Source organism: Amphiura filiformis, chromosome 6, assembly GCF_039555335.1.
Source record: "Amphiura filiformis chromosome 6, Afil_fr2py, whole genome shotgun sequence".
In the NCBI taxonomy this organism is placed as follows: domain Eukaryota; kingdom Metazoa; phylum Echinodermata; class Ophiuroidea; order Amphilepidida; family Amphiuridae; genus Amphiura; species Amphiura filiformis.
The window spans coordinates 47,267,321-47,281,381 of record NC_092633.1 but is presented as its reverse complement, the minus strand read 5'-3'; the positions used below and the strand labels follow the sequence as shown (position 1 = coordinate 47,281,381).

The following is a 14,061-nucleotide window of genomic DNA, read 5'->3' as shown; positions in this document are numbered from 1 at the left end:
AAAAATCCATTATTTCTGAATTTTCCCAATAGGTCAAGTGTCCCAAAACTGCAAAAACTGTCCCACAATACATTGTAAACTTCCAATGCCGATTGGGCTTATTGGCTATACAGAGATGTGACTAAGTAGAATTGTGTTATGAAGTTTGATTGGGTTAAACTTTTATGATTGGAAGAATCTGTGGGTGTGGGTGATTATTTTTGTACCAAAATCTCAAAATGTGTACATCCATATCAAAATGATGCACTTGTCGGCTGCTACATGTGTCTCATTTCATACAATGGCTAGGAATAAATACCAGACTCATCTCAAGTGGAGGTCACTTCAAATCATCCACAAGTCACATGGTAAAGGAATGTTCTCTGTATTCCTAAATCATGTGACTTGGGGGATGATTTGAAGTGACCTTCACATGAGATGAGTCTGGTATCTATTCTCAGTTATTATGTGAAATGAGACACATATAGCAGCCGACAAGTGCATCGTTTTGATATGGATGTACAGAAATGGCCAAAAAGTGAGTTAAGGCTTTCTGGTTCTGAACCTTCGATGTACAGGTTGTGTATAATACATTTTTCATTCGCACGCTGGATAAAGGAGGCTATAGAAAATTAGAAAGAGGAGGGGCACCACCATGAACAGAGACGACGGACAGTATCGAGTTTCTAGAACTGGGTTCAAGAAAATCCCCAGATGGAAAATCAACTGGCAACACCAAGACCTACGCTGGAGATACATCTAGCGCCGGTTGCCAGTAGGAATCACTCATCATTAAGTGTTGACAAAGGCAAAAGTGTTGCTGAAACGTACACAAAGTAAGTGCAATTTCTGGATCAGATATCAAGAACTTTGGTTAATGAGTATTCTGATTTTGTTTATTTGGCAGCGTTCGGCTATGGCCAAGCGATCCGCATCTTTCCATCAGATTCCAGAGAAGGATCGAGATGAAGAGAGAAAGGAGAGTACTGTATCCAAGATTTTGAGAGGAACCACTTCATTCACTCTCCCCGACACCAGCGAGGACAACACTCCAAGGCTTAGACACTTTGATGAGAAAGACTTTAGAAGTAAGCTAATAAAAATAATAATAAAACGGTATTTATCCACGCTTTCTGAATACTCATATTCCTCAAAGCGCGCCACGGGTCGATATGCTGCCAAGCCCCAAAGGGCAGCGCAAGTTGACCTCAATGCTGAGTGTGACAGACAACAGGCCCGGGCTGATCCCCTGTTCTTTACCAAAAAGGCCTGCAACTTTTACATGTCCAGATATTGCTCTTCTGGTACATGGGACCACCATTTTATGTGACTCTCCGAACCACGGCATGCTATGCACCCACTGTGGTGTCTGCACGTTTAGGGCCACAATGAATGGGATAGAGGATAATGAGAAAGCTCATGATCTAACAACCTTCCGACCTATAGCCTAGCACACCAAACTACATGACCACCCTCTACCTCTAGGCTAATACTGTATTAGCCTTCTACAGGGTGGACTAAGGATGACCACCATTTCCCTTCTCCTCTGTTCATCCGCCAGTGGACTGCCGTTGACTTTCTACTTTGCTGTCAACTTTGGAGTTGACTGGCATCTCATTATAAAGCCCATTCAGTGATCCCAGCAAAAGTGTAAAAAAAATTATATTGTGTTTAAATTACTTATAATTGTCATTATAGGTAATTTTTAAATGAAAAGTTTGTCAACAAACAAAGAAAACAGCAGCATTGACAAAGTTGAAGCCCCATTCAAATACAAATATCTATAATTTACACAGCTTTTGGCTTAAGGTGGCTGCATCGGCTATGGTGTCATGCTCAGAATTCCTTGAAAATGATATAGGATGTGGGCCTCAAGGAAGAACAGATGATTAATTGTGTTTTCAACTGATTGAGTGTCCCAGGTTAAAGAAGAAATAAAACAAACAAACAAAACCAACAAAGCGTTTTTGAGTTACACAATTTTTTGGGAAGGGCTTTTGGCACTTTGCCAATTTCTCAAAATAGCAACATTTTTGAAAACAAAGATTTTATTAAAACTGATTTTTCTCTCCTTTATAGCAGTTGTATATAAAAGTTTTAAGTTTCATTTTGCTGCCAATATATCACAGAATAATATTTTTCTAGAAATGATTTTTTCTAGAAACTCTAAATAACCTAAATTCTAGGATTTTTTTAGCCAACAGGGAAGAGTGCTATGGTTACCAAACTTTCAGGGATGGTAAATAAGATTAATATCTAAATTCTCTCGTCAGTTTTTTCCAATTAAGTGTTTCTATTTTAAGCTACAGTGTTTTGAACATTCCTAGAATTAAAAAATGGAAAAAATATTTTTTTCAAAAAGTAAACATTTAATCCAAAAAAACTGACGAGAGAATTTAGGTATTAAGCTTATTTACTATCCCTGAAAGTTTGGTAACCATAGCTCCTTCCTAAGTGGGCAAAAAAATCAAAAACTGTCAAAATTAAGGTAATTTTCAAAAAATAAAGAAAAACATAAGAATTGTTACAATTCTTATAAGACTCTTAAAATAGGTGGGGAAAATACTTTTCTTTGTTATGTTAAAGATTTAAATGAATAGACCTGATTGATCAGACACAGGAGCTATTTTTCTGCAAGGGTGTTGTATCCGAGGCAGCTACCTTAACCATATTAGCAAGATATGACAGAACAACTATGCTACTAACAAATATGCAAAAAAAATGATTTTCTGAATGAGCAAATCACTGAATAGGCCTTTAAATTGGCTATACAATTTAAAATCCACACTCCCCAGTGGAAGATTTTGGAAATACCTTCCCCAGGGGGTGTATGAATTTCAAATGGAATGAACACATTAGGCAGCTCCATTTTAATTTCATGCACATTCTGAGAAAGATTCAACCCGAATCTTCCGCAGAGGGAGGGTGAGTGTCAAATAGAGTTGGTTAATGTGTTAATTCTATTTGAATTTCATACTCCCCCTTTGGAAGATATATCAAAAATCTTTGACAGAGGGAGTGTGGATTTCAAATGGAATCTCCCAATAATTCAATAATTAGTGCTCATTCTTTGCATTATAAAATGTCTGCTCAGTAACAAAGGTTATGTATAGACGAATCCAATTTCACGCATTCCTGCTCCTCAATGGCAGCCATTAGCCGTGTGACGGGTACCCAACTATCCCATGTAAAATGTGGGATGATGCGGCCTTGAAGGGTATTATAAACTGCATTCTATCACCCGTGTAACACATAGACAAAAGAATGATGACAGTTTACAACACAAAAGAATCTAACATCAAATTTTAAGCGGGTTTAATCCACCCAATTGGGTACTCACAACACCTGTTTGGTGCATGCGGGTACCCAAATATGGCCGACCAAATCCTGACCATGACTTGGCTCATTGGATTCGTCTATAGGATTAGGTTAGGGTTAAGATGAAGGGATAGGGCGAGGTTCATGGTTAGGAGTTACAACCCGGGGTACTCAAGTTTGGTTTGGGTAGGGATGTGCCGCTGAGAAATTGAAAGTGGACCCATCAATATACCAATTTGTCAAGAAATTTGGACCCATGATTATACCAAGTGCCAATTTTGCAGCCAACGTTTATATATGCAACTTGCCAAAATGTTCAGCAAATTTTGAAAAATTGACAACAAATTGGGCTATTTTTTAGGAAAAAGATTGAAAAAATTAGTAATTACCCACCTTGTTTGTGGCACATCCCTGTATGGTCATTTGTACGGTTGGCAACCCTATTGGAATTTTGCTGTTTATATCAATACCTATATCTCCTTCTAGGTCATCGAAATGAAGCACTTCATGTCCATCATCCTCTGGGAATGTTACCAAGAAGGGGTTCCAAAGCGTCTCTCAAACAACAATTATCGACACCGGGACCTTTGGACCCATCATCAGTACAGCAATCAAGTACTACCGCATCGTCAAAGAAGAGGAGGGTCACACTAGCTAATCCTCCATCTGCAGGACCTGCTAGACCTACTGATTTACCACTAGCGTTAATATCCCCTATACCAAAGATATCTGTGACGACTCCCAGTGGTGAAAACAAAGAGGCCACTACTGATGGGAAGGAAGAAACAAAGAAGGTTGCCATGGTGAGATACTATTGTTTTATTTTTGTATGTTAAATAATGATTTGTTATCAGTTTGCCATTTAAGTGGGCGTATGGCTGCAAAATTCTTAAGATTTTTGGGCACTGCTAGTTTTAAGCAAATGCATATTTAATTTGTGGCGTACAACGTTGCACAGGTTTTATACTTCATGCAAGGGTTTGAATAATAATAAGGCCAAAAAAGTGGGCCAAAAAAGCAGTAATAAAAAAAATCCCGCATCCGAGTAGCCTTTAAAAAACAACTTAATAGCACTTACATGTAGGCCCATATGCACAACATAAGTTAGACTAGGTCTAACTTTAGACCTGGTCTAACTATGGAGGTTAGACGTAGGGAGGGATAATATTTGCTCTTATTAGGGGCTACAATATTATAGAATAAGGTATGTAAATACCAAAAAGTTCCTTCTCCGTAGAACTTATCTCCATAGTTAGACCAGGTCTAAAGTTAGACCTGGTCAAACTTGTTTTGTGCATACAGACTAGGGTTTTTGACCAAAGTAAGCTGAGATATAATGCTGAATAAGACGGTTTATAGTTCAAACCTATTCTGGAATATGCGGTGAGTGATAATGATCATATATATCTATGATTCGTTTAATAAATTTCCTTTTCAGTGTCTTGGTTAGCTTGTGACACCATCACAGCATCTTAATTCAGCATAGTGATAACAATCTGCCGGTCAGATAACCATCCGTTGGGTGGTCAAGTGTCAGGAAATCATTGTAATTGGCAGGCAGGTCGTATCGGAGGATTGTAAACACTACGCTGAATGAAGATGCTGTGATGGTGTGGCAAACAACGTCACTGCGAACAAGACTCTTAAAAGGGTAACTTTTTATGCAAATATATATCCAATATCAATTTACAAACTGATATGCATAGACTACTTGACAAGGTGAGGGACTGGCCTATCGATATGCTTGAGCGAATCGCTACACTGTTCAATGGCTTTCTTGTACTACATGAAATGTGGTGGGCGATTTAAAATGCACATGTCCTGAGCAAACTACGATGCGTACGCACACTGCAGGACAAAGAACAGTGGAAATTGCCACAATTTGCGCACATACTGCCGGGCATTGACGTCACATGTCGAGTGGTCTATAAGACCAGTCAGCCAACTGCAAATTCTTTCTCCAAAATCTTATAATCCATACCATATTTTCTATAGTTCACTATAGGTGGCGACGATGATGAGGAAGGGGACAGCACCACTCCACTCAGAGAATCTATATCTGATACTCCTCATCTACCAATGAGAGTGTCTGTAGAGGAGTCGGCCTCACAGGGTGAACAACAGAAGAAACACAGTCACCAGGAAGAACAGCAGAAGGAACACGGTCAGCAGGATGAACAGAAGGAACAGAAGAAAGAACACGGTCATCATCATCATCATCATAGCAGGTAGGTATATTGGGCTATTCCAGTTGAAATCCACACTACACACCGACATCGCCTGGCTAATAATTACTTTGTCAGCAGAGATACTAAAATAAATACCCGGGATCGATACACGGGAATTTGCTATGCACAAGTTTGATATGAGAAGAAAATCTTTGGATACTGGTGTAGAAAATGATGAATATCTCCCGTAAATGATTTCGTATAAAGAAACCAGATGTGGTTCCTTGCACATGAATATATATTTTGAACAGATATGATAGTCGTTAGCTTGCGTCTTGAGACAGTAGCTTGCGTCTTGAGTCAAAAACTGACAATAATTCCGCAAATAATTCTGATTTATATGTGCCGAATTATATAGCGCAGTGTATAGGCCAATCGTGAAGGTAGTCTAAAAGAATATGACCTATGGCTACCATGCTCGACTGACACACAGCGAGGTCAGTCACCGAGCTAATCGGGGCTATTGTCAGTAGCCTTAGTCAGATGTCCTTCGGCCTATTATGCGACTCAAAACTATTAAACAGGTCGATACATAATGGCCATGCATGGCTGTGGATTCAATCTACCATGGCGATTTCTGCCATGAAGATATCGGGCGATGACACTGTGCACTACCCCTGTGGAAGATTTTAGAAATATCTTCCACAAGGGGAGTATGTTTTTCAAATATAATTGTTCAGAGTTTATCATTTTGAAACTCATACTCCCCCTGTATTATGGCTTTACCTATATCTTCCACAACTGGATTGAGTATTTCAAATGGAAGTTACCCAGTTGTCTATTCTATTCAAAATTGATACTCCCTCTGTGGCAGACTTTAGCTAGATCTTCCACAGCGGTAGTGTGGATTTTAAATGGAATAGTTCAGTAAATGATGAGGTGGATAATTTTTATCCAATCATCCTTATTAAGGGCGGTGATGTGCTCTCAGGTCCCACAAAAAACAGTGTGCAAAGGTGGGTGACTGACCCCTTAACCAAAAGAAGAAAAGCATATAACCCCAAGATCAACTGAGATCCACACCGATCTCGGACAAGGGTAAACACAATTACAAACAGCAATACAATAAACAATGAGGAAATACATCATGGTCAAGGATTCTTGAGTACTAATATACTATAGGATAAGCCACTCGTTTGCGCAAATGAAGTCAGTCACACAGCCAATGCACAATCATGCATGTGATGGCATAGCTGTGTAGGAGTGTATCACCTGTGGAAGAGATGATGCATGTTTACGTCATCGTTAAAAAAAAGAAGTTAAATTGCGAAAACTGACGAACATTTGGTTTTTTTTTCATTACTATCATATTGTGAAAAAACAAGTAGCTGAGAAGTTAGCTCAATATGCTAGGAAAATATTCTCTGCGATGACCCCATGACGAGACTGGCTAAATAAGCTGTATTTTTGCTGGAAAGGGTCCGAATAATTGGCAGTCGATGTGCGCCATCTTGGAACAATTTAGGGTACCAAACTACCAAAACTGTCAATCAATTACTACGGTACCAAACTCGGTACCAAACTCCCTACCAACCATCACACAAACTGCCGATGTGTCAATCACACTGCCGTAAAGTGACTTTTATACAGGGATTGAATACGAGTGTCACAGCCCTGTCATGGTTTATATGACTTTTTGGACATTGCATTTTTGTGCATGTCTGGAATTCAAGATTTTTTTGGGTAGAGAATTTCTGATATTGCCCAATCGCATCTACTCCGCAATCAATTATCGAAAAACAAGTGCGGTCCGGCAAATTTTGTTAATCAAATTGTCGAGAACAGGATCTATAACTATTGTTTTCATGACAGGAGCCATCATAAACATCATCATCACCACCACCACCACCATCACCACAAAGACCGTCATGATCTGATGACAAGGCAGAGAATTGGCAGCCGTGTTGCGCTTGAGGAGCTTGCTGGACCACAGATACCGACAGAACCGGAAGAAGCAGCCACGTTAAACATGGTCGACTTGGAGGAGATAACAGGTAATTGTCTAAAATGGGTTATATATTCCATTAAAAATCCACACTACCCATGTGGAGTGTGGATGATTTTGCAAATATCTGCCACAGGGGGAGTATGAATTTCAAATGGAATGAACACATTAGGCAGCTCCATTTAAAGTTCATACACCCTCTAAGAAAGATTCAACCTGATTATTCCCCTGAGGGAGAGTGAGTTTCAAATGGAGCTGCTAATATGTTAATTCCATTTGAAATTCATACTCCCTCTGTGGAAGATATTACCAGAATCTCACTCCAATAAAAGAATTAGGGGGTTACACATGACCTTTTTTTTTTTTTGCCAAATTTTTCATTTCAAAAATAAACAATTTTGATTTTTTTACACATACACTGGGATCACTGAATGGGCCTCGAAGTGGTTCGTGCAAGAAAGTTCTACCTGCAATGGGCTATTCCAGTTGAAATCCACACTACCCCTGTGGATGATTTTGGAAATATCTGCCACAGGGGGAGTTTGAATTTCAAATGGAATTAACACATTAACAGCTCCATTTGAAACTCGCCCTCCCTCTGTGGAATATTCAGGTTGAATCTTTCTCAGAGGGTGTATGAAATTCAAATGGTGCTGCCTAATGTGCTAATTCCATTTGAAATTCATACTCCCCATGTGGAAGATATTTCCAAAATCTTCCACAGGGGTGGTGTGGATTGTAAATGGAATAGCCCAATTAGGGGCTTACACATGACTGTAGTTCTTAGTCAGTGGCTGTGGTTTAGCTTGTAAGCGCTGAATTTCATTTGAGTTTCTACATGCCGTCTATCTCACAGTAAACAGCAGCAGCCGCCATGCAAAATACCCAATGACAATTCTTCACTTTTAGACAATTTTAATATTTTTTTACACTTACACTGGGATCACTGAATATGCCTTGAAATGATTTGTGCTAGAAAGCTCTATCTGCCAAAGCTGCCCTATATACATTTGTCAATTTCTGCATTCTATACTCTACACATATGACACCTGGCAGCTATTGCAGATGGAGCACTAGACTGAATCCTCCAGTCTTGAATACTACACACGGCCGTTGCACTCTGCTGTATATGAGCAGCCACCATGTTTATCCGCCATGTTTGATATTTGTGAGTGAGAGACCGATTTATCATAATTTATCATTTTTACTTGCTATCACAGAGCATCGTCTCGGAGTGGTCCATAAAAGACACAAGCACAAACCAAAGAGAGGGCGTGTGGATTCCATGATCCACGTAGCGCGGTCCCGGCATTCATCGGCTGCCTCGTGGGCATCAGAGTTGGAAGCAGGGTTGGAGCTGATAAGACAAGAGGAAGAGAAAGGAAGAGAAGAGAAGAAGGGCAAGAAAGGAAAAACAAAGAAGAAGAAATCAGTACAGTTCAAGAAGCAGTACGATCACAGACCCCATGAGGTATGTACCCAATCAAAATAGGCGAGATACTTTAACCCCATGAGAACGAGCTGCCGATTGGCCAAAATGAATATTGTGTCCAATTTTGAACCAATCAAGGAGGGTATTAATAAGATCATCTGCAAATGCAAGTTTGATGATAAATAGTTTAAAGCCCAGTCATAATTGGCAACTGAAATGAGAATTTCAAGTTATCAACCAATCAGAAATGCTGTTAGATGACCAGTGCAATTATGTTGTCGACATCAGAATCAGTTGCCGATGTCAACATAAATTTGGATTACAACATTAATCGACATTGTTTATGACACAGGGTACTTAAGAAGTGGTAAAATTAACTAAAAATCTTAAAAACAACCATGATGTCTTACATTTAGTAAGTAGCTTGGAAATATCTTCCACAGGGGGAGTATGAATTTCAAATGGAATGAACACATTAAGCAGCTCCGTTTGAATCTCATACACCCTCAGAGAAAGATTCAACCTAAATCTTCATCTGAGGGAAGATAAGCTTCAAATAGAGCTGCCAATGTGGTCATTCCATTTGAAATTCATACTCCCCCTGTGGAAGATATTTCCAAAATCTTCCACAGGAGTAGTGTGGATTTTACATGGAATAGCCCAATAAGCCAAATTAGCCCATTGTCACAATTATGTCAAAACCATTCTCTCATTGTTCATCAGGTGTTTGTCGAATTGGACGAGTTGTTCAAGGAGGAAGGACACGAGTTGCAGTGGAAGGAGAAAGCTCGTTGGATCAAGTATGAGGAGGACGTTGAGGAGGGGTCAAACAGGTGGGGGAAACCACACATAGCATCGCTTACATTCCATAGTCTGGTTGAACTCAGGAAACTTCTAGAGCATGGTAAGGATAAGTCATTGGAGGAAAAGGAAAAACCTCCTATATGTCATTGCCCCCCCCTGAACATGTTTAAAGCAAAACCTCCTATGTAAATTGTTGGCAGTTTTGTTTGAAACATGTTCAGGGGCCACAAGTACTTAGAAGGTTTTTCCTGCCCAACGGCGAGTCGTCACATAACACTTCCTATGTACAGTGCATACACTTTTGGGGATTTCCCCCCTTTCCTGTGCACATCAGGGATTTCTTAAGAAGTACTACACCCATGCTTCAATTTTGTTTATTTTTGCATTTTTCAAATATTATAAGCGCATTGGTGACAAGTAAGATATGTACATTATAGGGGCAAGGACTACAACTACTGCACTGGCAATTTTATTTCAGCACAGACAAAAATGAGGGAAAACCAACATTTGATCAATAAATCAATAACTACTTGCCTTGAGTTGCTGAATTTTCAGTGCAGTAGTTGTAGTCCTTGCCCCTATAATATACATATCTTACTTGTCACTAATGCGCTTACAATTTTTGAGAAAATGCAAAAATAGGGACAAAATTGGCCAGGGGTGTAGTACCCCTTAAGCATTTTGCTGAACAGGTACATTCCATTTTTTACCCTTTCAATTATGAATTTTTCATCTGAAGGGGTATAAACATTACCCAGTGGGTATTTTTCTAAATTTTAATAATGTGTGTTTCAATTTCACTGAATTGTTGACCCATTTTTTTTCGCCAGGACTCTCAAGAATCTAAAAAGTGTGTGTGTGTGGGGTGTGTGGGGGTGTGTGTATGGGGGGGGGGGGTAATGGTATGTCCAATTTGCTTCAAACAAAAGGCATATTAAACTATGTACTCTGCTCCATATGATAACAAGTCTAAAACCAAATTCTGATTCTATGCAAAACTTCCATGGGCAATACCAGCCAAATTATCTAAGAACTATTTTGATTGGCCACAAAGAGGGCTATACCATGTATTGAGCCAATCAGAGATATGGTAAGAAGATAGTCAGTAGGGCTGAAGGGCATTAAGCTTAAAATTTACTCAGAGATATAAAAGCTCAATTTTGATTGGTTACTCAGATGGTTATATCATATAATTAACCAATCAGGGGTAGTGTAAGAAAGACAGTAGTGGCCATGAGATAAAAGGTTTTCTGTACAGCAAGCAATGATGCCAACTTTAGACGCACAATTGGGCTACTTGGCGATCACTTGCCGCTACTCAAAAAAACGTGCCGCTACTTGCCTAAAATTCGGCTACTTTGTCGCGGAAGCAGTTTGTGATGTATTTTCCTTTCAATGTAGCCGATTTATAAAGGTTTTGAGTCTCGAAAGCTCCCAAATGCAATTACAAATGGTTTCATTGTGACCACTTATTGATCGGTTCGTAACTTCCCATTAAGTACCGGAAGTTTTGAAGTCAAGCGCTTCTCCGCCCAATTGGGTGTTTTGGGTTCTAAATTCGAGTAAATCCGCCCAAATATCCAGTATTGGGGGCTTTTTTTGGAAGCTTAAAAATTGGGCTACTTGAGACTCCTTTAGCCCGGCCTGGCGAGCCAATGTGCCGCGCCTTGGTGCTGAAAAGTTTTGGCAACACTGACAGCAAGTACAATGACCTTACTCATAGCTCCACCAGGTCAGTAACTTATTTTTAGATTTGTTATCTTCACAACAATGGTTTAATGACTCATTCAAACACTTTCTTGGTTTGACACCTTGAATAAAAATAACAGCACTAGGCTGTTCTATTTAAAATCCACCCCCCCCCCCCCCCAAGATCTTGAAAATTATTTCAGGTCCAACCATTTTCAGCCTTAAAAAGGTGTGGATTTGAATTATAAAAAAAATTGTCTAATTTGAGGTTTTATTCTTCAAAATGCATCTTGATTTGATAAATTCCAAACAATTTTCAGTTGGAATTTAACATAAAACTAGAAAAACAATTGCAACTGGATTGACCATTAGGTGCAACTGGAATTGAGATGGCAGTGGAATTTTTCACAGGGAGTGTGGATTGTAAATGTAAGAGCCCATTATTACTTAATCTTGGTTGTGAAAGTTTTTAAAGAGTGCATTGGGCTATTCCAGTTGAAATCCACACTGCCTCTGTGGAAGATTTTGAAAATATCTTCTACAGGGGGAGTATGTTTTTCACATGTAATTAGTCAGGGTTAATCATTTTGAAACACATACTCACCTTGTATTATGGCTTAACATATATCTTCCACAACTGGAGTGAGTATTTCAAATGGAAGTTACCCAATTGTCTATTCTATTTGAAACACATACTCCCTCTGTGGAAGAAGTGCATAGTAAGGCCAAAAAAAAAATGGTTTGTTGCCCTCAGCGACCGACCCAAAAAATTAGAAATCTTGGGTCGGTTTTTTTTTGTTTTTTTTCAATCACTTTTTTTTGAAGAAACCTTAAATTTGGACAGTATCAAGGACATTTTATACCTGTTATTCACTCATTTTATTTATTAAATGCATATTTGATTAAAAACAGGCAGCATTTCCATTTAAATTCACACCAAAATCGCACAATTTTTTACCATTAAATAAGCGGGTACTACACAGTCTACACCCCTCATTTGTGACTATTTTTGCATTTTTCTCAAAAACTAATAACACGCTGGTAACAAAAGTTATGTATATTATAGGGGCAAGGAATCCAATTACTACACTGAAATTTCAGTGACCCAAGAGAAGCGGTTTGATACTTATGATAGAAAATGCGGTACCGCTAGGACGTACCTCATTTCCTATCATATTTACTGAACCGCTTGTCTTGAGTCACTGAAATTTCAGTGTAGTAATTGGATTCCTTGCCCCAATAATATACATAACTTTTTTTACCAGTGTGTTATTAATTTTTGAGAAAAATGCAAAAATAGTCACAAATTTACCACAGGGGTGTAGTACCCCCTTAAATGATCAAGCATTTGTCAATGCTTGCCTTTTCAAAATGGAGGAAAAATGAAGGAAGAGCCCATGAAAAAAAAAAAAAAAAAAAAATCGACCTACCGACCCTCCAAATTTTTGTTTTGGAAGGGCAACCAAAAATTTTTTTGGCCTAATAACACAACACTTAGGCCCCCCCAAAAAAGATAGTTTGCTTGTCCTCCACAACTTTTTCAAAATTGGTCGGTTGGGATTTTTATTTAAATATTTTTTAAGGTCATAGCCAAAACATGACTGTATGCCTTTAATTAACTTAATAAATAGCCGAAATAGTTGTGAATTGGGATATTTCTCTACTGTATACCACTTCGTTTATGTTTTTAAAAGAGTTAAGAAGTGTGTAGAAACTGTAAAAAAAACTTTTCAGGATGTCAAAAATGTTGAAAGAAAAAAAGACCTGTTTCTGGAATTTTCAAAATTAGGGTTGGTATTCATTTGTACAGTATAACAAAACAAAAGCAGCTTTTTTCCAGATTTTCCAAATTAGGGTCAGTCGGTGGAGTACAAGTAACAATCTTTTTTATGGCCTTATGACCTTCTTAAGAGCATACATATCAAGTTTACTCGGAAATTGAGATTACATATCGTTAAAAGTGATTACGCAATAACGGTAGGTTCAAGACCAGTTATTGGATAAGGGATTGAGTGTTCTTTTAGTTTGTTTAGTTTTTGTCTTGAACTGTTCTTCGCTTTACAGTTCAATTTCCATCAACTCAAAATGTAACTGAATTGGGAGTAACTGCTTTTTCCAAGTTGGACTCCTCTTGAACAGATACTTCCCTAGTTCCAAATAATGGCCCAAAGAGAGAAAAAAAACCCAAGATTTTAATGCTCTGTGTGCTAGCCATAGGCTTCAACATAAAAAGTTCTCTGTTTCGAGATATTTTCTCAAAATATCAAGAGCTATCTTTTAAATGAACTAATACTAGGCTTGTTTGTACTCATTTTAATGCATTTTACATGCTGATTCCAAATATGGTCATGAAAATGTACAATTCAGAAATTTTTGCATTTCTAAAGAAAATTTGAAACTAGTCATCTGCAGTCGACACCCGCGTGGAGAGAGCTAAGTACAAGTCTCGGACAATGACAGCAAGAGGACAGGTTGGTGTACAATGTAGTGGTTGTAGTACTCGTCTTATGCCTCTTGTAGTCCAGGTTCGATTTCCTGCTGCGCTGTAAGTGAGCATGGTTCCCAATCCATGACTGTCCTTGCAAGTTTTGTCTCCCAGGTACTCCGGTTTTCTTATAAAATCAGACCTCTTTCCCATATTATATTGCTGTCCCGTATTATATGTG

General features: G+C 38.7%; 1 protein-coding gene across 1 annotated transcript in view; it reads left to right on the top strand.

Annotated features, from left to right (window-relative positions):
• LOC140155514 (band 3 anion transport protein-like) overlaps nucleotides 1-14,061 on the top strand; it is a 93,326-nt gene that overhangs the window by 55,236 nt on the left and 24,029 nt on the right. The window contains 6 exon segments of the mRNA XM_072178385.1: nucleotides 887-1,067; nucleotides 3,784-4,100; nucleotides 5,293-5,525; nucleotides 7,338-7,519; nucleotides 8,691-8,941; nucleotides 9,626-9,806. Of these exon segments, the coding sequence (XP_072034486.1) occupies nucleotides 887-1,067; nucleotides 3,784-4,100; nucleotides 5,293-5,525; nucleotides 7,338-7,519; nucleotides 8,691-8,941; nucleotides 9,626-9,806 (1,345 nt within the window).